Genomic DNA, 27,036 nt, shown 5'->3' with positions numbered 1-27,036 from the left:
TATAACGGAAATTTCAAACGGATATGCATCCATTAGTGATTTGCCTGTGGCGAGTTTGTGTCTCCGATTTGTGCGTGAACAGAGAGGCGCACGAACAGGAAGCAACCAAACGCACCTGAAGCGCCATTATGAAATGCTACATCATACTGTTGTCCTTGCCAAGGAGCTTGTTTGTTTATCTGTCTGTCTATTGACAACTTCATGCTCCCCTCAAAAAAAAAAAACAACAACAACACAACAACAACAAACAAACAAAAACGTCGGGGAAGTCCGAAAAGGAATTAGGAAGGAATAACTGATCAGTTTTTAGAATTTACTATCTGGTTGTTGTTGTTACTGCAATGTATCTGGGTGAAGATTCTTTTTTTTTTTCCCGAAAGGAATTCTCTTTTATAGAACGAATCGTTGCTAAAGAGCAGTTTCGACAATGCACTATGTGATCATAGAATACAGGGAAACCTCACAACAGGTTTCACAGAACCAACCACTTCGTTCTTAATATTTTTAGATCTTAATCCACTTATTTGTTGTTGAAGTTTAATGTAATATTTTGGGGGTTTTTTTTTGGTTGTTGCTTTTTGACGAGTACAGTAAACAGTATATAAATATTTATTATTCAAGTTTTTACATAGCATTTTTCACAATTCACATTATTTCTACCCACATTCATATATATAACTTGACATAAACTGAATACATGCAAGCTTGGACCATAACAGGTAGAGATCAAAATATACATGGCCTAGAGCTGCAGACAAGTGAAAAAAAAAATGTGGAGTGCCGTTTGAGAAGTAAGCTAATATACAACCGAATGGATAAAGTCTGAAGGTACATAATGTCACGAATGTTAGTTTAACATAGGTGGAAGAGAAACTTACAATAACTTCATGTATCTATACAGATGATTTGTGTGTGAGGAACCTGTACTAAAACGTAAAACGTTTGTATTTAAACTACATCCAACAGGACAGAAGAGAGAATGAAACACAATAGAAAACCATGCGTGAAGAAAAACCCCCAACAAAAACGACACCGTAAAACAAACAAGAACGAAAGAAAGAAACAACCAAACAAACCAACCTTGACACCTTGAAATCTGACCTACAGACCTATCTTTCCAGCAACTTTGCGAATAACTAATAAGTAATGAGTGACATATTGTGGGAGCCAGCTCAGGCGCCTTCAAAATGTTCTTTACAGACAAATGATGTTCATCATCATCATCATCATCATCATCATCATCATCATCATCATCATCATCATCATCATCATTAAACCAACAGCATGCATGCATAATGCCATGTTGGACCTCTTTCTGGTCCTCACCTGTTGTAGACCAGAATGTCTGGTACCCATATCTTGCTCGGTGGTAGCCTAATCTTTGTCAGGTTTCCGTACTCGGACGAATTCCACCGAAGAGTCGGATCGGTCCACCTCTGTTCCGGCATGAGGGGAAAATAACAAACCAACGAACAAACAAACAAACAAACAAATAATTAATCAACAAACAAAATAATATCCACTTGAACTCGTCTTTCTGTAGCACTTCACTGTTAGTTAAAGGGAAGTGTTGCCATTGATTATAGGACTTTCACAAAAACGGTTGTTCATAAAGTAAAGACTGAATTTTAATATGTTATACTGTAGCTACATGTAATACAGGCACAGGTGCCGTCAAAGAAGACTGGAGAAAAGAAAAGGTCATCTTTTGTTACATACTCTAATTCATTTGTTGATCTTCCAATTCGATTTGTCAGTCTGAACATATCCCTTTAAGATGGTTTTGGACCGCAATATCTGTTTCCACTAGAAAATTTGTTCGTTTCTTTGTATCCCCTTTTTGTCGTTCAACAAATATGAAGTGACTACCTACCACTAATCAATCAAAAACTACTTTCATGTGCTCCATCATCATTTTATGAAATGCTAAAATGAAACAGCAATATGAAATAACATGATGCGCCTGCCGTGTCAAATTGAGTTTGTTGCAAAACGAAAATGTAGAACGTAACTAGATTCAAATTATAAGCAAACAAAACAAAATTGAGATTAAAAAAAAACAACCTAGTTTTGATCTACTTACCACCGTCATCCATAGATTTGAGATAATCTGCTGGTTCTTTTCGTCCTGTGGTGTTCGACAAAAAAGAAGAAAAAAAAAAGAAGATAATTATTCATTGGCGTGTGTTACTTCAATCTATTGAGACAATAAGTGACATGACATGAGATCGTATAGGTGGTACCACGTACCAGAAAAATACATACACTTTTGTAAACATATCTGTTTATGATGTGCCAAAGCAGATTAGCTTCATCAATCAATATCACTATACAGTGCCCAAGAAATGACAAAATCTATCACATTCATTCACTAATTCTCCTGTAACATGACTTCAGCTTATGCAAGAACTTGGGGACTGATGTTTCGACATTTGAAATGATACCATAGTATATCTATATTCGGTGAAGGTCAATTGATATTCAAAGCTAATCGTAGTAATAAGTTGTCTGAAGAAGACAGCAGGAGATGTTGTGACAAACAATATCGAGAGAAAGAGAGAGAGAGGGGGAAGGAGAGAGAGAGAGAGAGAGAGAGAGAGAGAGATGCTAAATGTGTAGAAGGAAAAAGGCGAGTGGAAGGACCCACTTGCAGTCACAAGAAATAATGTCAGGAGGTGGCAATGCGCTTATCAACCAGAAAAAGGTATATAGGCCTACAGCTTTATGTGATTTGCCGAACACTCACTTCTACTTACGATCACTGTTGATCTTCTTACTCGCTAAAAGAGTGATTAGACCGTTGGGTACAACATAAGATCATTACACTGATTTTGAAATATCAAACGGCAATTACTTTAGACGGTTACTTTCATTATTCTAGAGGCTCGTTTTCAGAAGGTTTGTTAATCTGCAAATGAAATAGGGTTCGTTATTCCGACGGTTCGTTCATCCAAAATGATATAAGATTTGTTATTCCAAAGGTTCATTGATCCGAAAATGAAAAAAAGATTCCTTATTCCAAAGGTTTGTAATTCCGATAAAAATGAAATAAGGTTCGTGTTTCCAAAGGTTTGTTAGTACACATCTTCGTTTAATTTCGGATTGATGAGCGGTATTTCATTTTCGGAAAAATGTTTGTTTCTTATCATTGCTATATCGTTGCCTCGAAAAGACAGCACAGTCGTTCCCTTTCTGCAGCTTTGGCACAACGCAAACGTCTCGTTGTGATATGAGGTAATATTGTTGTTAGATAGTGTCGATGCTTTTGTATTTCTATCGTCAAAATGTGATGTATATATTAACAACGTTTGACTATACATCGTGTGATCAGTCCATTGCGATCGTAGCACGGTCGCTTGAGCAGAGGGGCAAAGTTGTTTTTTAGCCTGATCAAAAAGTACATTATATATCTATTATTAATGTGAAAAATATTTGCTTCAGAATGGTCTCATATTCAAGCTTAATGTTTCCAGGTCGTCCCGTCACTGTACAAGCATGCTAACCTGGAAACATTAAACTGCACATTATTTGAATATGAAACCATTCTGAAGCAAAAAAAGTTCACACAATAATAGATATACATTGTATAATGTACTCTTAAATGAATACCACAATGATTGGAACAATCATCCCCAGCATTCCCACTGATTCCCACTGATCAGTTACTAGCCATCCCCTTTAAGCCATCTCCAGAGAATATAATTCCCGAACTAACGGAAAAGATTTGTGCAACATTATTATAATTCCACGCCTATGATTTTGGGGACCTACAGTTTTACAAGCGTTATATAGCTTTTCTGTAGGCCCCATCATATTTCTCTTATTTCCTTGTGACACCTTTATATCATGATATGACCATTTATTACATATATGTTCAGTATGCTCTGTTTTTTTTTTTTCCAATCAGAAGACATGTTTGTATATATTTTGTATCCTTACTTATTGTATTACTGTCATTTTTTTTTTTGGTAATTTCATTGAGAAAGTGGAAATATGAAATAAATTGAACTGAACTGAACTGAACTAAACTGAAGTGAACTAAACTGAAGTGAACATAAAGCGAAGAGAATACCATTTTCCGTCCATTTCGAAAACCTACCGGAACTCGCCGAACAAGCCTGATATTTGTGACGTCATTGCATGGAATTAAATAGAAAAAGCAGACTACGTCCCATAGATAATGGACAGGTTCAAAGGTGTAACTGTTTTCCTTGGTGAGCGTTTTACTGATATTTGGCCGGGATAAATGCCATATCAATGCAAAGTGAATCTAACTTTTCCGTGTCAATTGAATGATGTGCTTTAAATGCATCAAAAGTAACAATATTTCAAATAGAATGTTAAATTCCATGTCTCTCATGTACTTGCCCGACCCGAAATGTTCGGCAAAAGTCATTACCAGCATTGGCTTGGCCTTGCTGCTGTTTGAGTTATGCATTCAGCCGCACTGCCGTGCCGGGTGGTTTGCTGTTCATTTACATTCACCATTGTTAGACGGGCTTTTCAAAGTAGAAAATGCGATGACCCTTCCATACTACAATCTTAAATATGCCTTTCCAGTGATGGTTTCCAAGCTGGCCACTGGTAAAATAGCGTTCTGTGCCACCTTTCCTGTCGAAGAAAATCACAGTCAGCCTAATTCGAAGTAATTTAACCTCTTCTTCAGTAGCAATGAATACACTTATGATTTGTGTTTTAGCTATTACACGTCGTCTGCTGCTGTTATAGATTGGTCCATTTTTTGACGTCTGCAAAACCTTCGCCAAATTTTCCCGAATTCATCCGAAGTGCTTGCATTACCGCAGACATCGTATGAATTTTCTCTTTGCTCTTGTTGCATTCCCCGTTGTGGTATGAGCAAAAGTCTTACATATATTATTGTCTTTTCCAAGATTCCAGCATAAACACAGCATATATAATTATTTGTGCCAAATGGTGATTTTCTTTGAATGTTCACTTTAATAACAATCAAAATTATAAGTTCAAAAGCTCTATATCTCGTAACTAACACTTCGGCCAATTCATTGTGTTGTTTAATGTTACGCACGTAGAAATGATAGGGTTAATCAGAGAAAACGTAGAAAAATAGCAAACCAAAGTTCAAGGTGAGCATCTATGACATTTAAACAAAATCTTTGCCCGGGCCGCGGAGTAGCTTTGTTTTTGTTTCTGTATTATTTTCTACTCTGGACAGTTTCGAACTCTGCAGCGCTGTTGCGCCTTGTTGTCATTCGTGTGGCATTTCAAAGTCGACATGACGTGGAACTGAAAGTAGATTAGCCAGTAAAAGTCATTACCATCATTGCGCCAGCACCGCTGCGAGAATGCATCATTAAGATTCATGACAATTTCAGATGGCCTGTATACATACTATAGCACAGCAGCTTCGGTAACCGGCGACAATCCAAAGCACATATTAAGCTACACATGAACTACCATGGCTCTGTAACAAATGTTATAACTAACATGTATTCAGTCTTCTGTCGAACATGTAGTTATATATTCAGTTTCAATTTTAATTCAAATTTCGATTTCAATTTCAATTTAGTTTCATAGTTCTCAGCGAAAAAATGAAACAAATGAAATAAAGTAATATGAAAAACTGATATCCAGCTAAGATGTACAGTAGAATATTGCAACATATTATAGAACATGGTGGTCAATTTATGAAAGTTTGCATTAAGCATGAATGCTAAAGAAATATGATAGAAATTTCTTAAAACCGAGCTTGTTTAGCGTATGTCCAAGTCCTGCACCGAGTGTAAAGATTATTAAGATAAGGAGCACGGATGCAACATAGGACAACAGTATGGAAACAAAAATAAAAGATGAAAATACAATACGTAGGGATATAGCAAATTCTTCTCAAATACAGATTAGGAGAACAAGACATAACTTTTTCTGTTAGCCTAGCCCCCAAATTGATTGCATACTAGATCTATCACAATCAGGTCAAATATCCTGATATGTGGCATATTCTTCGGTGGATATCAGCCAGCCATAGAAATATATTTATGACACTAAAATTACTGATACTTTACATTGTTTGATCTTTCTTATATCCTAAAATACCAGGAAGGTTTTACCAATTTTATTATTATACATCCAACAATAAAGAGATATTTGAAAATACTGCATCCAACACAGGCAATAAAACAGACAAGAAAAGGCTCAAATGAAATATATAGGCATATGTTACTCTCCATAATATATGTTTATGTTTATGTTTACTGGAAATTTTGTGTTTGCACTTATGCATGAAACACCAACCACTAGTAGTATAATACTACTACTGATAAATGGACACAGCACTGATCCACGTGAATGTGTTTTTGGGGATTTGATGGGTTAAGTAATAACGTGAAGCAATCTCCAAATGGTCGCATTTCCAAAGTAGCCCATCATGTCCTGTGTAATGGGCAATTTTCAAATGAGGTTGCTTTGAACACATCGTGGAGTTATGTTTAGACAAATTTCGACAAATAGGCATGGGACGATCGTTACGATTTCAAAGAGTGTTATCATCATAATATCGCAAAGTGCGCGGATGGAATATCTGTTATGTCAACAACGATGCTCAGACAGGAACCACTGAATCGTGAAGGAAAATAAATTCACTGTCTGACTCACACACAACGAAAGTTAAAACGTCGTCTTTCCTGTGACGCAGCTAGGGAAGGAGTGGGAGATCATTGCATTGATATAATCACGATCTCTTACTGGGAGTCTGTGCCACTTAAATTGAGCATAATTTGATATTCATGACATGCCATGTCATGACATAAACTTGATACCCACAAAACCATTTTTTTTGTTTGTTTCTGTTCCTGTCTTTAATTGCTTCACGTGAAATATAACTTAAAGGGGCATTCCAGACGATTTTCATAATTTTACATCCTGTAGAAAGCCTACATAAAACGACAGCTCCATGTATAAAGTTAAGGAATTTATTGTGGTCCTCGAGCAGAGAAGTCAATACTCTGAAAAACTTAAAAAAATTACACTGAACAATGTTGATGACGTAGCAGCCTCACCATAAGAATGCATGAGAGGGGCTCACCATAAGAATGCATGGGTAGGAGGCTCACATATTCCAGAGCAGTGTAATTTCATTACAATATCGCTTCCTTAACAAGTTCACCTGTGTAGAATCTATGCATACTTTTTTCTTTTGTTCTGCTTCCTTGAGCCCCAACTCATGCATTCTTATAGTGAGGCTGCCATGTCATCATCCTTGTTCATTTTTTTTCAAATTTTTCATTTTTTCTTCAAATTTTGAAAACATTCTCATTCCTCACCCCAATCACTATGAATTATGAAACTCTGTACTCAGTATAACTAATTCATATAGTCGTTCAATGCAAAAGTCTGAAAATCATCTAGAGGTCTCCTTTAAAACTTGAATGGCAACAAACTTTGTTTGATTGTAATATTGTGTGCTTTCAATTCTATCAAACAATTGATCTATTTGTCAAATATTATTTCACGATTCGGTGAAAAAGAAAAAAACAAAAATTAGTCAGGCCAGTTGTGGGTCGGGTTAATGTGGGGTCAAGAGCTAAAATTATAATTCGTCATTTCCATCAAAGTATCATATCAATAGATTTATATTCTCATTATAGGGGTTTATTTCATAAACGGGGCAAGGAAAGGGGATTTACGACAATATCGATATCCTGAGACAGAGTCCCCATTAATGAAGTAGGACGCAAACGTGCACCCGTTGAGGAAGAACAAAAACTCGCCGTGATGCATGCGTGGTTCGGTATGTTAACCACGCACTGCGTGGATGTGTGCGGGAGTATAGCCAGGAATTAAATACGCACAACACGATTTCATATTTTAGCTGCTGTATTCCACTGCATTTCTTTATGAAAGGAATTTGTCCTCATGCGTTACAGTTGATCGTTTTTACCTCATGGCTAGAGCTCTTGAACCAATAGTTAGTCGTTTATAAGATTTGACTTCTTAATTTTACAATTATGCCATCATCGGTTGTCAATGTGAACTCGTTTCGACAAATTCACGTCAGGGGTTTCCATCACAGCAGAACAAAGGCGTACTTCGAACATCAGCTCCATTCCTATACATCATTTTGATGGTGGGCAATACTTTTAGCTACACGCTGTATATTTCTGTTCTGGAAAACATGGAATGTTATAGAATACCCACATCTACGATAAATCCATGATCACAGAGCATATACATATTGCATGCACACAATGAGTTTAGGTGTTCGTTTTCCCACACATACACACATAAACAGAAAATCACGATTGAATGCAATACTTTTGTAGTTGAGGTTTTATTTTCTTTATGTACTTAATGAAAATGATAATGCATAATCAAACTCCAAGAAATCAAATTTCAGGCATTTGAAAGGACAGCCTCTTCAAATCTAAGGGGCAAATAAAACCATGGACCTACAACCAACAAACGTACGTCACACATAATCAAAGTACACATGACTGTCATGTCTGTACAACAATTCTCCCTAACCCTGCAACGTTGGGGTACTTGGCTAAGTTGTACCTAAGGTCCAGTACTGAGTGTATTAGTCACAAAATGAAAGCACTGTTATTTGGATGCAAAATTGCCGTCAGGTCGTCTTCGGTACATTTTGCATCCACTCTCCTATTACAAATATTTGTGTGCGCAATCTTCAAGTTCCAAGGGACTAGCACTTACCGCAATTGAAGTTCGTTTTATTTTTACAACACTGACTCTAAAACGTGATATCCCTCCTAGCAAGTTAGCTGGAGGTTGATCCGGTATAATGTCTGATTAATCGACGTCATGATAACACAGTTGCGCCATTGCATTTTTCTCTTTGTGTTTGTGTGTGTGTGTGTGTGTGTGTGTGTGTGTGTGTCTAACATGGCATAAGACGGCGAACATTTCGTTTTTTGTAAACACCAGCGGAATACGATGGAGATGTTTGTTACTATTATTACTTTATAATGCAGTTTAAACCGAATGAGAGAAAACAAATCAAGAATGTACTCACGGAAAACCATCATGATTATGAAAATTGTGACATTACTAGGGGCAATGACTCGGCTCGACTGGCAGGCAACGCAATTGACTTGATGGGAGTGAGATGTGCCGTAACTTGCTAATGACCGTTTATTTTGGTTACTGGCATGGTCTTATATCTGGCCCATCCACGATGTGACCGACATAACTATGTGTTTAAAAGGATAAAACGGAAAAGAGAGGGACACCAGATGAACAATAAAGACAGATTTTTCTGTGATATCAATACCTCAACCTATTCTATTCTATTTATATTCGACACCTATACAGATAATGGTATATTCTTCCTTCCCTCGCTGTTCCATGCATTTCCATGATAATAATAATTGCAGAAATGTTGATAGGAATAAATGGAACAATGTCATATGGGGATAATTGCGTTTTCTATGAAGAAAGATCAATTATCATTCTTGTACCAGTATCTGGGTACTGTAATTATTTTCTTTATAAATCCATGATCATTCCACTTTTTTTTTGTCTTGTTTATCCTCCTTGTCCCCTCTTTCTTTTTGTTATGCTAAGACAATACAGATATTGCGTTTCATTTTCTTCTTTCAGTGAACATTTATTTTTGAGTCAATTCTTTTTATTCCTATATCTCTCCCCTAGCTCTTTCAGTCAGTCTACCGCCCCCACTCTATCTTGAATGTGACATTATTAAAAACGTACCAAAGTGTGATGATGTCATAGTCATTCATCGCCATGGAGACTGGTTCTAAACAACCCTACCTGTCCAGAGTGTTTATGCGCACACCTGCGTTCCAACCCAAGCTATGACAAAAGACTGTAACATCCTCACTTCTGTATACTTACTCTATTGTATGCTCGTGACGTCAACTGAACATAAAAGAGCATAAATTGTGACTTTGTTTTATTGGTTTTTTTTTGTCTTTGTTTCTTGTTCCGTGTATGTGTGTGTGTGTGTGTATGTGTATTTGTGTGAGTGTGTAATTTGCAATCTCGTCATACCGATGCATTTTGCAAGTCGGACACACGTCGCAATTAACACTGTGTAATGGACCCTGTTGGAACTTAATGGTCCCCCCGTGTGCGACTAGCACATTAAAAACTAACAGATAACACTTTTTAAAGGCTAAAAATTATTAACGATTTGGATCAAGCACCCCTTGCTATAATTGGGACGAATTCTCAACAAAGAATAATTTGTGTAACACACACACACACACACGCACACACACACACATACAAAAAAGTACATCTGTACTTCCACTTAGCCCTGAATGTTGAATGTCCTGCGGGATTAATGATGTTGCCCATTGAAATGCTTGGCTGACGAAAGAGGATCTCGGATAATCTCTCTTTTTATGATGCTCTCCGTTTGATAATTAGATCTCGTCCTTTGGGATACTGACACAGTTTAACATTTTGGTCCTGTATCGACTCTCGCATTGCGTCATCTTTTGACTGCGTGTATTTAGCGGAAAAGAAAAGAAAACGATGACAAATGAGGCAAGAATGATATTTTGGTTAACTAAACACCAGGCATCAGTCAATGCTGCCCTAGGACGAGCTGAAATGCTATAAAAAATAAATGTCTCTATCTCTAAACGTTCATCGAAACCATGGCTTTGTTTGAAATATTTGAATGAATGAAGGGGAGAAGGGCTAACTATACACGGATTGTAATCTAATCACGACCAGAGATGAAATTCGAATAACAGAAAAGTGAAAAGTAGCGCTGGAAGAGGAACGCTCACAATCATACGTGTATCTCTTATAGGAACCAGAGAGCAATGGTATAAAGAGAACGAGAACAATAACAAATTAGACTAGAGATAGGTGAATAATAAACAATTGTCGGTTCGACATCATATCCGTGATGTGGGCAAATGTAAACTATATGGTACATTGCGAATACAGAGAACGAACACGGACTTTTATAAAAAGGACACTCCGTGACATTTTGTCAAACGCGCGTTAACTTCCGCCCAGTCCCGCACGCTCGGCCTATTTATTGCGGTCCCCATTGCTTCCACTTCGTCGGGAAAAATCAATACTGTGGTAGGCACAGACTGTATACACGGAGCAGCGTGCGTTTTCATCTCTCCGTGTGGGACCAGGACCCAAAGTGAACGTTAAATCCTACCTCTATACCTGCCAATATTCCCATCGGAGGAGCGAGTCGTGATTTGCGGGAAGAAAGCGACAAAAAGGACCGTGTTCTCTTTCACATGGGTATTCCCCCCAATTTCGTAGATAAAAGAGGCGGGAGAAAACTTTCTCTGTACATGACTTGTATTGATGATTTAAAAGGCTTCATTCTAGGGAATGCGATAAGGGTTATCTGAGCAGTATAATACAATTCGCATATAGTATAACTCTGCCGATCCATTCAAATGAATTATCTAAAGTCGATAGAGTTATTGAAAGTGCAAACAACCCCACTTTTCCAGAACTTTTTCAGTTCACTTTCCTAGAACGAAGATTCTCGGAAATTCAATTCGTGTTCTCTACGTGGTGACAGCACATTGATGCATCAGTTATTTTTTTCATTATTATGATCAACTGGGATATTCAGATGAGTTGAATTTGTGTCTGTTATTGATATAGGCTTTATTATCACAGTATGTATCGGCCTTTTTCTTTCTTCGATGATTACACATTTGCATCATGATCAACCAATCTATCAATCGGTAAACAAAATAACAAACAAACGCACAACTAAAAATATAAAGAATAGATCCATAAATTGATAGATGCAACAGTATAATTAGGCATAATTAGAATGAGTGAATGATTAAATTAATGAGTAAATGGCTTGATAGATAAATAAATAAAAAGGTAAACAAATAAATCAGTCAGTCAATAAATCTATCAATCAATCCACCCATCAATAAATAAGAGTGCCACGATACGCGAATTACGTGATCAGCAAGTGACATGACTGCGTAGACGAGATGAATTAACAATAAAAACTCTCTTCGCGCGAGGTACAACGCACTATACCGATCTGAATCGACACGGGGACTAGATTTATAGACGGGGTTAAGGCGTCACCTCCCCTGACGGGACCGGTAAAACTAGCTTGGGGATGCTTAAGACGTGACCAGAAATACATGAAATCGCCTATACCCTGAACACTGCTCCTCGATAAATACGTAGGTAAGGGGGAAATATTTCTTTACAGTGCTAGACCAATGGGATCTGTCCTATTTTAAATGACTATTTGCGTCTAGCAGTTAAAGTATTTATATAAGATTTATTCTTTGGCAAACAGTCGTCAGTAGCGAACGTCCTGTGTCTGTTCTTTTTAATGCTCTTTTAGTTTATGGCTTCAGTCGCTAAACATCATCACCACTTGCCGACTCTCTAGAACTATCTTGAATTCAAGTTTGCTTTCTCCTTCGTTTATAGAGAAAAAGTGGCCGCCTTCTCAAGGTGTTTTAATTACTCTTCATGCCCTCATTTCTTTTAGTTAATAAAAAACAATATATCGATCTCGAAAGAAGGAACCACGCCTGAAAAAAAAATCGATAAAAACTTTTCTACATTTATCATGGAAAGTAATCTATTTCTCCAAATGAATTAACCGGAACTAATTAAAATATACAACGGCCTGTTTGTAGGTCACAACTCACCTTGTTCGTAACTACATGTATAATTCTTGGAACGTTAAACAACGCCGTGGAAAATATTACTCAGAAAATGACCTCTGAAGAGCCTTTCTTTTAAATATCTTCTAAAAGGTCTTTTTCTGTGACTCTATATCTCGTATAATAAAGGTGAAGGGGGGGGGGCGTTGTGATGTAACGTATAGCGTATGTATGGACACTATCCATCAACTCAGCCAAAATCCGTAGCTTATTCCGAAATTGACCTCTCCCACGAGAACGTTTTGGTTATTACTTTTTATGCAGCACCGGAAATGGATGAAAAGATTCCTTCCATAAAGTGGCTACTAAATGAATTCCTTTTGTTTCAGAGCCATTATATCGTTGAAAGCTGTTATCTATTGGATGTCATAAGATGGATATCTCTAAGATATTTTCTGAAAGCATAATGGGGTAATTGTCACATCTTGACTTCACGTGTAAGTGATTTACTTCACATTCATACGTGCACATTGATATCAACGATCGTAAGTACTTCCGGTCATGCGGGTGACATAATCTTTCTGGTTCATGCCGAATTTCAGACAAGCTCAAACCAGTTTCGCTCCACAACCACAATCAAACGTAATCTTACACACATTATAGTGATGTAAGTAGCAGGAAAAAGGTAAATCTCATGAATTCTAAGTTCTGGGTGAACGATACTGAGCTCTAGTTGGGATTGAAAGCTGTGGTTAATAGAGAATGGATTTATCATTGGAGTTTGATTTGATGTTATTTCTTGTTGGTGATATGATGTCTGCTTAGGAAACGGAGTACAAGTTTAATGGCTCACTCTGTTGCTTGAGGCTCACCTGAATTCAATAGTTCACCAAGAAATGTCTCTTAGTATCTTATACAGAGCGAAACCGTTCACATTTACTATCCATCATGTTTTGCGCTGCTGTATTTTCTTCTTTATAAAAAGGTGTTGCTACATACATCTCGGATGAAAGGGAGTGGGGCTTGCGTTTGCATTGAAACAAAAATTAAGATAAGGAAAAATAAAAATTTTACGAAGGATCAACATGTATTTTGTGTGTGTGTGTGTGTGTGTGTGTGTATGCGTAGTGTAGTCAATAAAGTTACATCGATGCAATCTATATGATTACCAAAGAGGTATGCTAAGTATAAAACGAATTAATGAGAGATATTTTATAGGTTTCGTGCAAAGAAGTCTTCAGGGAAGCAAAACAGAAATTTCGATGGTGTTCGACGGCTGCAGTCAAAAGAGCGATTTGTCCCGATTATCATTCACGCTGATGTATATAGGTCGCATATATGTATACTCACCACGTCAATTATCTGCTGTATGGCTAGACCTAGTTCGACTCTAAGCGGCTCCAAGTCGTTGTCAGCGGGACGAGCAAGCTCGCGGTAGGGGAAATTATCGAGGAGATGTGCCAAAAGTCTCCTCTCGTGGTATCCGGGACTGTCCTCTGTGGTAGAACAATGGAGGGTATAAAGGGAGGGGAAAGAACGAGAGAGAGAGATATATAGGACATAGGGGAAGGAGGATATACCGCACGAAGGTGAAAGTTAAGTCGAACAGGCAGGTGTACCAAGAAGAACAACAACAAAAATAAGCATTTGCAACAAGAGAGACAGAGAAGTGATATATAGAGAAAAGATAAATATAAATAGAGTATAAATAGATGAAGCACAGAGCACAGAAAGACATACAGAATGAAAATATGTGGAGCAGAAAGCGACAGAAAAATAGATGAATAATTATTGAGAGAAGTGATGATAATAACGCAAAGAAGTACGAAAGAGAGGAACACAGCAAGAGAAACATACACGTAAATAGTCGAGAAATCGGAAAGAAAAGAAGGCCAAGACATATTAAGGAGGAAGACAGATAGAGGAGAGAAACGTTGATGGGAGATGGGAGCAAAGTAAAGAAAGCAAAGTATAATTAGGGTAATATTCTCTTCTACAAAACAGATTATATGTTTCAAATCAGGTGGATATGAAATGTGCCTATGTACATCGACCACAATAAGTTGATTCCATAGCTGACAAGTTTAGCAATGAATATGGGGAGTATATATGATTACGCAAAACTATTGATTTGCAACGACACAAGTGAAACATGGCATGTATAAAATCAAATAAACATAATGAACCAGTTGAGCGTATTGACAGTACTAGGAGCTACCACAGCAGTCTAGCAAACTGAAAATACATCACATGTTATAATTAGCCCCAAGTATTGATCTATTATTGAAGTAGTTTATTGGGTATACTCGGTCTTCACGAAAAATTGAAAAAAAAATCCCAAAACTTCGCATGGATACTTCAGTAATGGTTGATCTTGTAGACTCAAAAGATTTCGACAACGTAAAAGAGAAATGGAAAACAAAACCTGCAACGTAAAGCAGGGAACACGAAACCGAAAACTAGCTGACCATGTAAACTGAAAACCAATATCACAAATATACATACACGTTTGATTAGCAACAACGTAAGAAATCGCTTATGTTATCATCTGAAATTAGTATTTTATGGTCATTAAAAACAAGGTCTTGTTGTGTCTTTTCCTTTTCCTATATGGTCTTCGAATGAGATATTTTTCAGTATCTCATAACATTGTTTTCATAAAGACAAAGTTTGACTTTAATTCTTCCATGAGCACTAAGTAACGTGTTTTCGTGAAGCTTAAAAAGAAAAACAAAACTTAAACGACGCTTTAGCAGCTAATCGTGTTAATGACATGGCGTGTGTGAAACAGTGGATAAGCAAGATAATGTAATATTCAGAGTTCAGTACAGAGGGATAGAATGTTCTTTGAATAAGCCGCGGTGCACGAAAAGAGATAACAAGAATCCCATGGCCTAGTCACATGATCATGTTCGTGTTTCCATGACGTTAAACGAGGCAAGCTGAATGTACTATTAAAGAGGTGAATGTCACTTGCATAACATTTCTATAATGACATTTAATTGAGACTAATGAAGCATACAGGTAGATGCAGTGTAATACCAGCTTTCAAAATACAGGAGACGTGCAGTATTTCCTTATTGAACGGAGTTAAAGATGCGAAATCAACGAGTGGCATCATGTTTTGATGACATCCTATACGGGAAAATACAATTACAGTTCGTTATTCCGAAGGTTCGTTATTCCGAAATTGATATAAGGTTCCTTACTCCGTAAGTTCGTTATCCGAAAAATGAAATGAGGTTCACAATTCCAAAGGTTTCCTAATCCGTAAATGAAAACAAGAAAAGGTTCGTCATTGAGAAGGTTCGCTAATCCGAAAACGAAATAAATTTCGCAATTCAAAAGATTCGTAAGAGTACGCACTTCTCTTGAATTTTCGGATTACCAGACCTTATAGTTCATATCCGTTTTAACGGACCTTCGGAATAATAAACGCTTGGAATTAGGTACCTTCGAAATAACGTCACAATATAATGTTCGGATTGAGGAACCCTATTTGATTTCAGATTAACGAACATCTTGGTATACGGAATTCGTGCGTTTCGGAATATCAATCATTTTCTTTTTGAATAACGAACCTCAGATCTTTGGGGATTAACGAACCCTCAGAATAATGAGCATCACCCGAAAATGCTACATCTGACATGCTGAGGCAGTTTGGGAGCAACATTTCCGTTTCAGGAACAGATTAAAGTCATTAACTATAGTTGATAATCAAAATTTAAATCAAATAAATAAAATAATCAAAATGATTAAAATGTTTTAGTTATTGTTTTTGCTCGTATATATATAGATAAAAGAATGAAGAAATGAGGCTTATACCAGGATATGGTAACTCCAAAACGAGGTAGTGAGGATTGATTAAATTTGTGAATCTGAAAGCAGACGACAGGGGTTTCAGGAAACACTAACATAACATTCGACTTGACACGTTCGAGTGTGGTAATTTACGATCGTACCACGAGGAGGAATGCCAAACATCTACTTTTAAAGGCACAGTTCTTCTTGTTGCAAAAACGATCCATTTTCTTTCTATCTATCTCTGTCTGTCTCTCTGGAAACGACTACATTAATAGAACACTTGCCATGGAAGGTAATTAAAGTTTGGGAGAGGGTTCCTATTACTCCTGATGTAAGCATCCCATTGTTAGATGTTTACAAAGTTTCATTGACATCATCAAAAAGACCAAAGTTTTAAGATGGTACGCAGTATTTGGAGGGTTACTACTTAAACACATTTGAACGGCATGTGAGGTTTCAGACAACAGTTTTAGACCAATGCATAGCAGATCAGAATACAAAAAACAAAAACAAAAACAAAACAAAATAACAGCTAGGTCACCTACTTATGATATTAGTGCAATAAACAAAATCAACGCAACAGAAATTCAGTCTTTCAGTTATCTGACTATAAATGATGGAAAATAATAGTACATGGAGTTGTATGTTAGATGGAAGGTTAGGTAATATCAGTCACTAGAGATGGTCAATTCGTGTTCCGTATACAATACTTCGTGGCCATGTAATCAGATGAAGATGTGAACATGTTACCGCGTCAGAAACAAATTACTGAGTAACATCCGCCTACGCTCCGGGACGTTAGACACTAACATAAAGCATAAAAATGGCTCCTGAGAATGTACATTTGATCAGGCCATATCATCTGTGATGTGCCACACGGGAATGAGACACAGCAGTTTTATATCTTGAGTTCCGCAGCGGTTCTCTTTGTAGAATTATTTCGGAAATTTCCAAGTTTGAAAGAACTACTAAAAAGACAACTCCAGTGATCGTCTTTACATACACGACCACTTGTGTGTGCATGTTGCTCCCTTCTTCATAGCCAGCGCTTTGTGTTCAATACTTTTTTTTAAAAGGTAACAAGTTTGTGTCCTCGCCGTCGTGAATAAGTTCATGATATCCGGAGTCATGACTAATTATTGTGTAAGAGCGATTTATTTTTCTTTTTGGCTCTGTAAGCTTGCATTAAATCATATAGTGCCCTGACTTTTAGAAACTCTGTACTTAGAATGACCAGGCATCGAAATGATTCGTTGTCAGTTCACGCTTTGTCATGAACTCTAAATCAATCTCTCGTGAAATGGACGATTGGGTAGTCTGTATTAATAATCTCTTATCATACAAAGGTCTTTACATTTTAAATATACATGTAGTTGTACAAGATGCATATAATGTGCAAACGGAGAGAAGACAGAAAAGGACATAGCTATCCTCATAACTACGTTGTATCATGCTAATGTACAATACTTGACAGTAAGCTAATATGAAGCACGCTTAATGGACATCTTTCTCTATATAGAATAATATTCAGTATTTTTTTCTTTACTAAAAGAAAATGCGATTATACACTAACAAAGAGCTTAGAAATGAAATACAAATGTACCTTGTTGCCTTCAATGCAACGGATAACATTTCGACTTTTAAACTGATGGACTCTGCTGGTGTCTTTATATGTATTATTGATAATCTAGGTCTCAGCTGAAGTTTTCATCAGTAATCTTATTGACCAGACAAACTTTGTAAACGAACAAACAATGCTGAAATGTAAAATTTACCAGTGTGTTCCTTTTCATCAAAATGTGTTTTTGGTATTCTTTTTAGACTGAATAGAAGGTTCCGTATTTTTTTTTTTAATTCAGAATCACCTCTAAATTTCTGAGATTCTTCTCAATCTCTCGACAAATATGCTATAATGGCAACATCAACTTTTTCCACTGTAAATCAGGAAATCGGTACTTTGTCTGCATGAAATAATATTGATACTTTGGCATACCATGTCCTGACAAGAATAATCTTGTCACGCTGTTTCAAAAATGAAAAGGAACCTGTAAAGTCAACATCACAAACAATTTTCCCAGTGCACATAATCATTTTCACAATGCACATTTTTTCGTACTTTTCTGTAATTATTTTGTTTGTAATTATCTTACATGCCCATCAAACAGATTAAAGATACATTATGTCATACTTGATAAACTAATGTGATTATAAGTAAGTGTAATTGGGACGTAGGGAGAAAGGCCAATAAATAGATTTGAAGACTAAAAGTAGTTTTGAGTTTTCCAACAAACTGCGTTACATTGCCAAACCTTTGAACTGAATTATAGACCAAAATTCAAGGTACACAGACATCGATATAATAGCGACTATAATTGATATTAATCTTTGTACAGTGACCAAAATATATGATATAAAAGCAAATGAACAGTGTAAAAATGAATCGCCTTTAACAAGGTCAAAGACAACGGAAATACACAGGACTATTTAAAGCATAATTGATATAATGATGTTTTTGATAAATACGAAGCGAGTAAATACCAGATGAAGAGGATGATGATGATAAAGACAGCGATGATAATAAAATGATCTTGATGGTAGGGGTGATGAAAATAAGTATGATGGTGATGAAATGATGAAATGCAAAGAAAGTATAGCAAGAACATCGAATAAACACTTTACAAATATCAGCTGCGTCGATGATGAAGAGGTAATAATTTTCATTCAATTCATAGTCTACATCTAGGCACTGAATTACCAGACACGCACACCTGAAAATCTAAGCTAATATATCTCTCTTTTTCGGGTGCACGTCACGAGACCGACACCCACGAACCATACTGCCCACGAGTCATACAGCCCATGAGTTATACAGCCCACGACTTATACACAGCCAAAGAGTTATGCAGCCCAAGAGTTCGATACCAAGCAAACACGACCCACGAGACCGATGTACTATTAAGTCTCGTGTTGTAATGTTGAACTCGTTGGCTGTTTTTACATTGTGTGGAACTCATGGGCTGTAGGACTCGTGGGTTGTACGACCCATGAACCTTTTTTTTTTTAATGTTGAACTCGTGGGCTGTATTACTCGTGGGTGTCGGTCTCGTGGGATGACCCTTTTTCTTTTCATTTCTGTCAACCAGTCATGGGACAATTTCATTCTATTCGGAATATATGCTGCACTGTACAACATGTGGGTTTGTGTGTGTGTGTGTGTGTGATGTATGTGGTGTGTGTGAGTTTCGTACAAGGCACACCTTGGTACTTAGTTGTCTTAAACACTGTTAAAGGGGAATGAAACCCAAATATGCAAGTGGATTGAGTGAATGCAGCAACATTAGTATAGAACGCCTCAGCAAAATTTGAGGAAAATCTGACAATCCCTTGAAAACTTATGAATTAGTAAAAATTTTGGTGCAGTCATCACTGGATGAGAAGATTTCTGCAGCTCGTGACGTCACATATGAACAACAATATAAAGAACACATGAACTATAATTCCACAAAATTTGAATTTCTAATGAAGTACACAAGTCATTCCCTCTACTTGTTGTTGCTGACATTATGTAAAGGGTAATATCCCGTTTTCTGAAAGAGGTAAGTCAAGTGCGCGCTTTCACTATGCTAGAAAGGTGAAAATATGTTGAATTTTCTGCATATTTGCTTTATATCCTTGTCCATACGTGACGTCACAAAGTGTTGTTGTCTTGTCATCCATCGATGGCCGCACCAAAACTTTAAAAAATGCATAACTCTTAAACTGATTGCCCAATTTGTCGCTGCATTCCCTCAATTCGTACAATATGTTTGTTTCATTCTCCTTTAACATGTTGTTATTCTGTTCGTTGTGGAGCGTATCAAGTAATCCGCTTGTTTACCTGCGCTGTGTGTGCTTACACTTGTGCGTCTATGTGAGTGTGCGCTGTGAAACTCTGTGTGCCTTGGGCGTTGTGTGTTATTTTTGTGCGAGTGTGTTTGCGTGCGTGTGCGAGCGAGGCGGTCATGCAAATCTTTATTTTTTCTTTCATTCTTTCATATTTCTAAATATTTTTGCTGCCTCTCTTGGATAATAAGAACGCCTTGTACCTTCCATCAGCTCAACCTATCCAGTTCTCCGATTTTCATTTCGAAAGAAGATAAGTGGGTCACATCTATATAGGACATGATATGCAAGTGGCAACAATCTAATGAAAATGTACAAATTATATTACCAATTACCGCAACACAAGTTATTTGGTTATTAATGGTACACCCAGACCACGCACAACGTAGAGTGAGTTACTTGCTTACCATGTGTCACCGTAGACCCACCTATGACTGCGTACAAGAATATGGAAAAAAGAGGGAACAAAAAAGGAAACAAGAAAATTGAGTTTGTTTATCATTTTATGTGATTTTTAAAACTGTTAGTAATCAAATAACTCAAGTACATGGACGCACTTCTCGCCTCTTTCAGCGCAGGCAGGGCGTGTATATCCTAGTATGTTTGTGGCTGAAGAAGCTCCTCCACCCAAATGACGCCTTGAGCGTAGAGTGCACTTGACTCTGGCACAACTCAAGTCTCTTCATCGTCATCGAGAGAGTGTCGAAAGCAGGAGCGCACAGACACGTAGAATCAAGAGAGATCGAAATATATGCATAGCGAAACCAAACCCATGAATGAAATTACACCACATTCCTCTCATTTTTTTTTTCAACCACCACGGACGTCACTCGATGTGGTAAATCATGTCAGATATACATAATTTTTGTTTCATAAAAGTGTCACGCTTCGCAAGACGTGTCTGTGACTGCATTTGCATGGAGTATGAAAAGTGTAGGAGCAGCCCTCTTCGACTTGTTAGGAATGTATGATATGAATTTGGGAATACAAATTCGCTTTTGTGGCTTGGGGCAGTTGTAGTGTTGCAGGTGACGAGAAGAAGGCTTGGCCGAGCGTTCTCACGTCGAATTCACGCCACATGGAAACATCCTCGAAGCTCGTGTGCCCACATCATCATCAAATTAACTTAGTGATATATTAGTGGGCGATAACTCAGTTCTAATGGCACACCTCGGGCCGTGTCTAGATGAAATGACGGCATCGGCCCGTTGGAATGAAAATAAAAGAAAGGGAGACGTTAGTCTGCGGGTTCAGACTTTAACAATCTTCATGATACTATACATATATCAAATGTATCCTTTCTTCAGTACGTCAAAACCTTGGAATATATAACTACTACGGGGTGTCTCTCGTCGGCTGTTCGTGTCCCGGATGGCAACAACCCCCTGGTACACTGTACCTACATCTTGTTGACGTACATCCTAATGATTCTCGGAGCGGGAAGAACTTCATTGATTCTCTGACATGCTAGATTGAAACATGGCTTAATCAATGACATAATCAACATAGTCACCTAGAATATTGTAGGAGACCTGTAATCATTGTCAGTGTCATTCCCAAGGTTAGATGGAATGTCGATTTTTAACATTTACCATCGATTGCTATTCTACAACGTCATTGCAACAATTCTCCTGATAGTAGCAGCAGTGGCGGGGGTTCAGGGGATTTTTCACCCCATCACCCCCCCCCCCCCGCGCGCTGCGATGTGAAAATGTGATTTGCATATAAAAACGCCGTCATGTGTTGAGACCCACACAGTATGTTCCTAGCATTTTGTATCAGGCTCTCCAAAAATTTGAAGAGATTTATTTTGTTTATCTTCAGCCGATCTGAATACTTTACAGCACTTTATACCTACTGTCCTTGTTTTCTTGTTCTTTACACAATTTCGCGTACGCTGATAGAAGCTTTTCGCTTGTCCAATATAATTGTATCGCAGAGCAGTTGAGAGCTCCAACAAACATGGATTTACTTTATAACCTGAAACCATTTTATCAAAATTTTGGTGACAGAGTGTTGATTGACAAAATCGGACTCTCTTCCTCCTTCTCCTCCTCCTCCTCTCTCTGGCTAGTCATGAATAAATAGAAGAATCTCGACGAAACAGTCTGATCTCGACGAAATAGTCTGATCTCGACGACTACCACAGAAATACGTGAAAACAAGAAGACGGAGAGAGGAGGAGGGGATTGCTTTCCAGCTCGCGTCGGCCAGGCGAGCAGGCAGGTTTTGGGTTGCCCTCCGAGGTAGTCTTGTGTTCTTCGCTTTGCTCACTGCAAGTTCTTTCCCCATCAGTTATGACAACGTGCCCCCCGTTAGGGGGACGCATATACAGCGCTTCTGAAAGTTGCAGTCTGACATTCACCGTTGATCAATATAAAAGCTCCTCACTAAAATTCTCCCCTTTTTTCAAAACAAGCACGAGGGGAAGTATACTATCCGGGTTCCCCCTGTTCCGTCTGATTGTGCGAGGTAATGAAAAAGAAAAAAAAATAGTGTTCATTCTATATTTTGCTTCCAGAAACTCGACGAAAAGAAGATATTACTACAGTAATGTTATTCATCTCTCATAACAAATTACCGAAGAATTTAAGTTTGGTTTGCATGAAAGTCCCAAAAGCCCGAAATGATGGGGCATCAAAGAAAACCAAGTAATCAAGATTTAGAGCATGTAAATACATGTAGGAACGCAACGAGGCAAAGAGGTAGGTCTACTAATCACACAAGGCAGAGGCATGATTATATTATAGTACACGTGTATGAAGAGTGAAAGAGAGATTGACTTACGATGAAAATTACATCCATTAGTCACGTTCTGCTAAGCTGCTAATATTTCGAGAAAAGCAAATGATTTACAGCGTTTAATAAAGGGCAAAGTCACGTCCCTAGTGACCTCCAAGAGCCGATACTGCGTGATGATGTTGCACAGAAAAATTTGAGAGGTCAGAGAATAAACGACATATAGACAAATGCACTGTATAGGATTGATCAGTGCATGATAGTTGGCCGCTGCATTTATATTCCAAAGTCATCATGAATTTGCTAAAATGCAAAGTGTGAAGTTAGAAAAACAGATAAAGTGTCTCTATATATAAAGTTCGTTGAACCATCACGAAGAAGTCATTAAAATATGTACGAAGAAAAATTCGAACAGATAAGAAAAGAAAAACATGAAAAACATCGGGGACAAAGAAGAAGAATAGAAGAAAAAGAAGAAGAGGAATTCAAACACTGAGAAAAAAAAAGAGGATGAAAAAAGGGGGCTGGACGGGGGAAAGGGTAAATTAAGGATGCTCCGAGTAGCCTCCGGAGTAGCACTGCTCTACCTGGGGTCTGAGCCTATTATGCTTTACCTTATGCAAAGCCAGTGTGAGCAGTGTTGTCCGTTTACCCTCCCGTACACCTGGTACATAATTATGTGTCGAGAGGGCCACAGCATGCAGCACACCTTATCATCTATGGGGTGGGGTGATGTTTGTTATTCCGAATGTTTGTTAATCCGAAAATGAATTAAGTTCGTTATTTCGAAGGATCGTTCATTCGAAAATAGAAAAAATCGTTATTCTGAGGGTTTGTTAGTATACGCACCTTCTTATACTTTGAATAACGAACCTTTTTGCATTTTCGGGTGAACGAACCTTCGGGATAATCAACCTTATTTAATTTCGGATGAATGAACTGTCGGTATAACGAACCTTTGGTATAACGAACCTTCGGAATAACGAACTATAACCCCAAAGAGGTGGGGATCGAAACCAGGGCTTCCTAATCATGGGGTCTATTTATAGGAGATGGTTTTGTATAACGTGACATTTTCTTCAACACTATGGAAACCATTCATATTTGTATGTTATGCTTACTTTGTTTGTGGTTCTATAGCTTTTTCCATAGCTGAATGGTTTGAGATTTGAAATCCTTGTGGTTCTTTGTGCGAAAGACTTACCCATAAAACAACAACAACAACAACAACAACAACAACAACAACAACAACAACAACAACAACAACAACAACAACAACAACAACAAAACCCCATGAGTGTTGTCCCGCCTCTGGGGCGGAAGGCTTTTGCAAGAAAAGCAGGATAACATTTTGCCTTTTGCTCCGCTTCCCCTCTCTAGTTGAAACTCATTTACGATGAAATCCTTTCGTATTGAAAGTCGGACGGTTTGAGACAGTCCTGGCTGCCTTTGGTCTTTTTGTTTTCTTCATTTTGTTTTGGGCAGTGGAAAGTCATCGGAGATCGAGCTGACATTTCCCACTGCTCGCGCCATTTAGTTTGATTCATAAGACATTGTCGTCTGCTCCAGAACAAAACCGTTCCTGTCGTATCATCCCTTTATTCGGATAAAACGAAGTCCATTATTTAATTCCGATATTTGCTCTCCGCATTCAGAAGCATATTTGAGGTGACCTAAGAGCACGTATAATTGTCAAGCGCCCGTTTCAACCTTTATTTACGCACCCAGCCTCACAGCATGCATGTACTTCCGCGGCTTTGCAAGAAAGCCACATTTGCCATTCCGCGAATGTTCAGCCCCACTCTTTCAAATTGGTGTTATATTGATTCGGGTTCTCTACACCGTCTTTTTCTTCAAGGCATCAATCGTATTAGCCATCACACTCTCGCACTTTAACGAAGGTAGAGCCAAGACTGTTAACACGGTGAGCTCCTTGCGAATCGCCACTCAAATGCACTTCGCTTGATTTCTTTAGAGAGAGAACGTCGTTATGCAGTCGACAAGGTAACCACTATTTACCAAAGTACGTATTCTCTAAGCCAGGAGCATGTACACCTGTGACAAGATTCATCACAAAACCACGCTTCGAGGGAGCGGGAATAGGCGTTGGTTGAATTGAAAAACACGTCAACACGCTGATTAGTCTTACAATGCCCTATAACAAAGTGATTTGAAAATTGCACAAAAATGCGTCTAAAGCGGATTGTATACGTAAGCCGCAGTTAACAAGAATTGGCAAGTGGCTGTTGAACCCACGTGGCGTCCCGCGACCCCTGCCCTTGGGCCTTGGACTTTCAAGATATTATCCAAAAAATACCAACAAAAACAAAAACAAAAACCCACCACGATTTCTCTCCCCACAACATGTGCACTCTATATCTCACCCTATCCAACCCCGGCCTATGTACGAGCATCAGCTCTGTACTTTCCTATTTGACATTTACTCGTTTTTATTGCACGAACCTTTGATTTACTATAGAATACGAGTATCCTATATATTCCGCGGATGACATTTCACTTCCAATCCCAAACTTGAATGAGGTTAAGCCTACCTTGATGGAATCGTACTTTAGATTCACGGGAATATAAAAGACATCAACATATTAATGTTAATCGCACAATTTTGTGGTCCCTGTCATATTTTGGGATGAATTTTGGAAGCTAAGAAACTGTGAGATCTGTTTTATGATAAACATCCGCATTTTTTCCCTTTGCGAGTTGCTTACTTTGCTACGTCTTGTGGGGTGTATGTTTATTTCATTATCATGCATTCGCAATGCAATTTTGTTATCAACAGAATATTTGTCACTTTTTGTTATCATTTGACCTCTCAATGCATGATATTCGCGTGAGGCAGCCATGACGATATCTTGTTATCAACTTTGACCATCTAATATTTGTAATCTGTGCATAAATCTCCGAATATCAAACGACTAAAACAAATTAATACAAACATAGATGACAGGTCCACGATATGGTCTGTAACAGACTAGATTTTTCTTACGCAGTGTATCTCATTTTTCTTCAGAGCCTCCTCACAAAGGAAACGTTTGTATCTGTTTCGGCCGTACCACTTAGGCTACATCATCTCAACTTTCCTCAGGTGGGGAAAGTGCAATCTTATTCGATATAACCATGCATATTAGTGTTCGTGTCACGTTCGTCGAGTGTTTTTTCCTAATGTGCGAGATGTAGTGGAAGGTGGAAAGGCGCGTGCGGACAATCGTCTTCTCGGTCCTCCCCCATGTAACCCCCACTCGAGTTCAACAAGAAGAGCGCGCGTTATTCAATCTAAATGTCAACCCTGAAATTCGACAACCATTGCACTGAATTTGTCGACAAGGACAGCAGCATTACGAAAAGGAGCTTCTGATAGGACAAGTCTGCTCGATGTCCATCATATCAATTACAAATCAGGAAGCGTGACCAAGACAAAGTTGACAAAAGCAGAAGAAGAGGTTTTTCACAAATCATAACTGGCTTTGATCCATAGGCATTTTGCATCTATGTAATAAACCCGGTTTCACAAAAATATCTTAATGCAGCAATGTCTGCGGGTTTTTGCTCAGAGTTGCTTAAAGACAAAGATTATGTTTTCCATCGTCAATACGTTTGAAAAGACAGAGAAAAAAAAAAACCAACCACAACCCTAATTTGCATCGAACTGAAAGGGTAAAGGGGAAGTAAGCTGAAAGATACGTGCATTTAATCGTTGCAGCAAATTTGGAAAGCGATGGGTCCTATGTAAGATTCGTACGCGGCTGATCAGGTTCATTTCCAGGCAGAGTTGATGGAGCAGATGGAGAGGGAGTCGAAGAGGTCGAAAAGACAGAAATAGACCGATAAAGATCAAGAATGTAGGCAGGGGTTAAAAGAAGCGATATGAGACCGGAACGAAATTCCGTACAGTAATATTGGGGACTTATTTAATGGCATGCCATACTGTGGTTTCTGCTTATTTCAGAGTAACGAAATTATGCATTCTCGATGCCGCCAAGATATAGAATATTGTGTGTTTGAG

At 38.0% G+C, this 27,036-nt stretch overlaps 1 protein-coding gene across 1 annotated transcript in view; it reads right to left on the bottom strand.

Annotated features, from left to right (window-relative positions):
• LOC140230427 (neuronal acetylcholine receptor subunit alpha-7-like) overlaps positions 1 to 27,036 on the bottom strand; it is a 95,570-nt gene that overhangs the window by 16,423 nt on the left and 52,111 nt on the right. The window contains exons 2-5 of the mRNA XM_072310580.1: positions 20,684 to 20,710; positions 13,941 to 14,086; positions 2,084 to 2,128; positions 1,327 to 1,436 (exon numbers count right to left, since the gene is read on the bottom strand). Coding sequence (XP_072166681.1) covers positions 1,327 to 1,436; positions 2,084 to 2,128; positions 13,941 to 14,086; positions 20,684 to 20,710 — 328 coding nt within the window. The remainder of the gene's footprint in view (positions 1 to 1,326; positions 1,437 to 2,083; positions 2,129 to 13,940; positions 14,087 to 20,683; positions 20,711 to 27,036) is intronic.

The sequence above is a fragment of the Diadema setosum genome, chromosome 7, assembly GCF_964275005.1.
Source record: "Diadema setosum chromosome 7, eeDiaSeto1, whole genome shotgun sequence".
Lineage (NCBI taxonomy): Eukaryota > Metazoa > Echinodermata > Echinoidea > Diadematoida > Diadematidae > Diadema > Diadema setosum.
The sequence above is the reverse complement of the archived record's forward strand: the minus strand, read 5'-3'. Positions and strand labels throughout refer to the sequence as shown.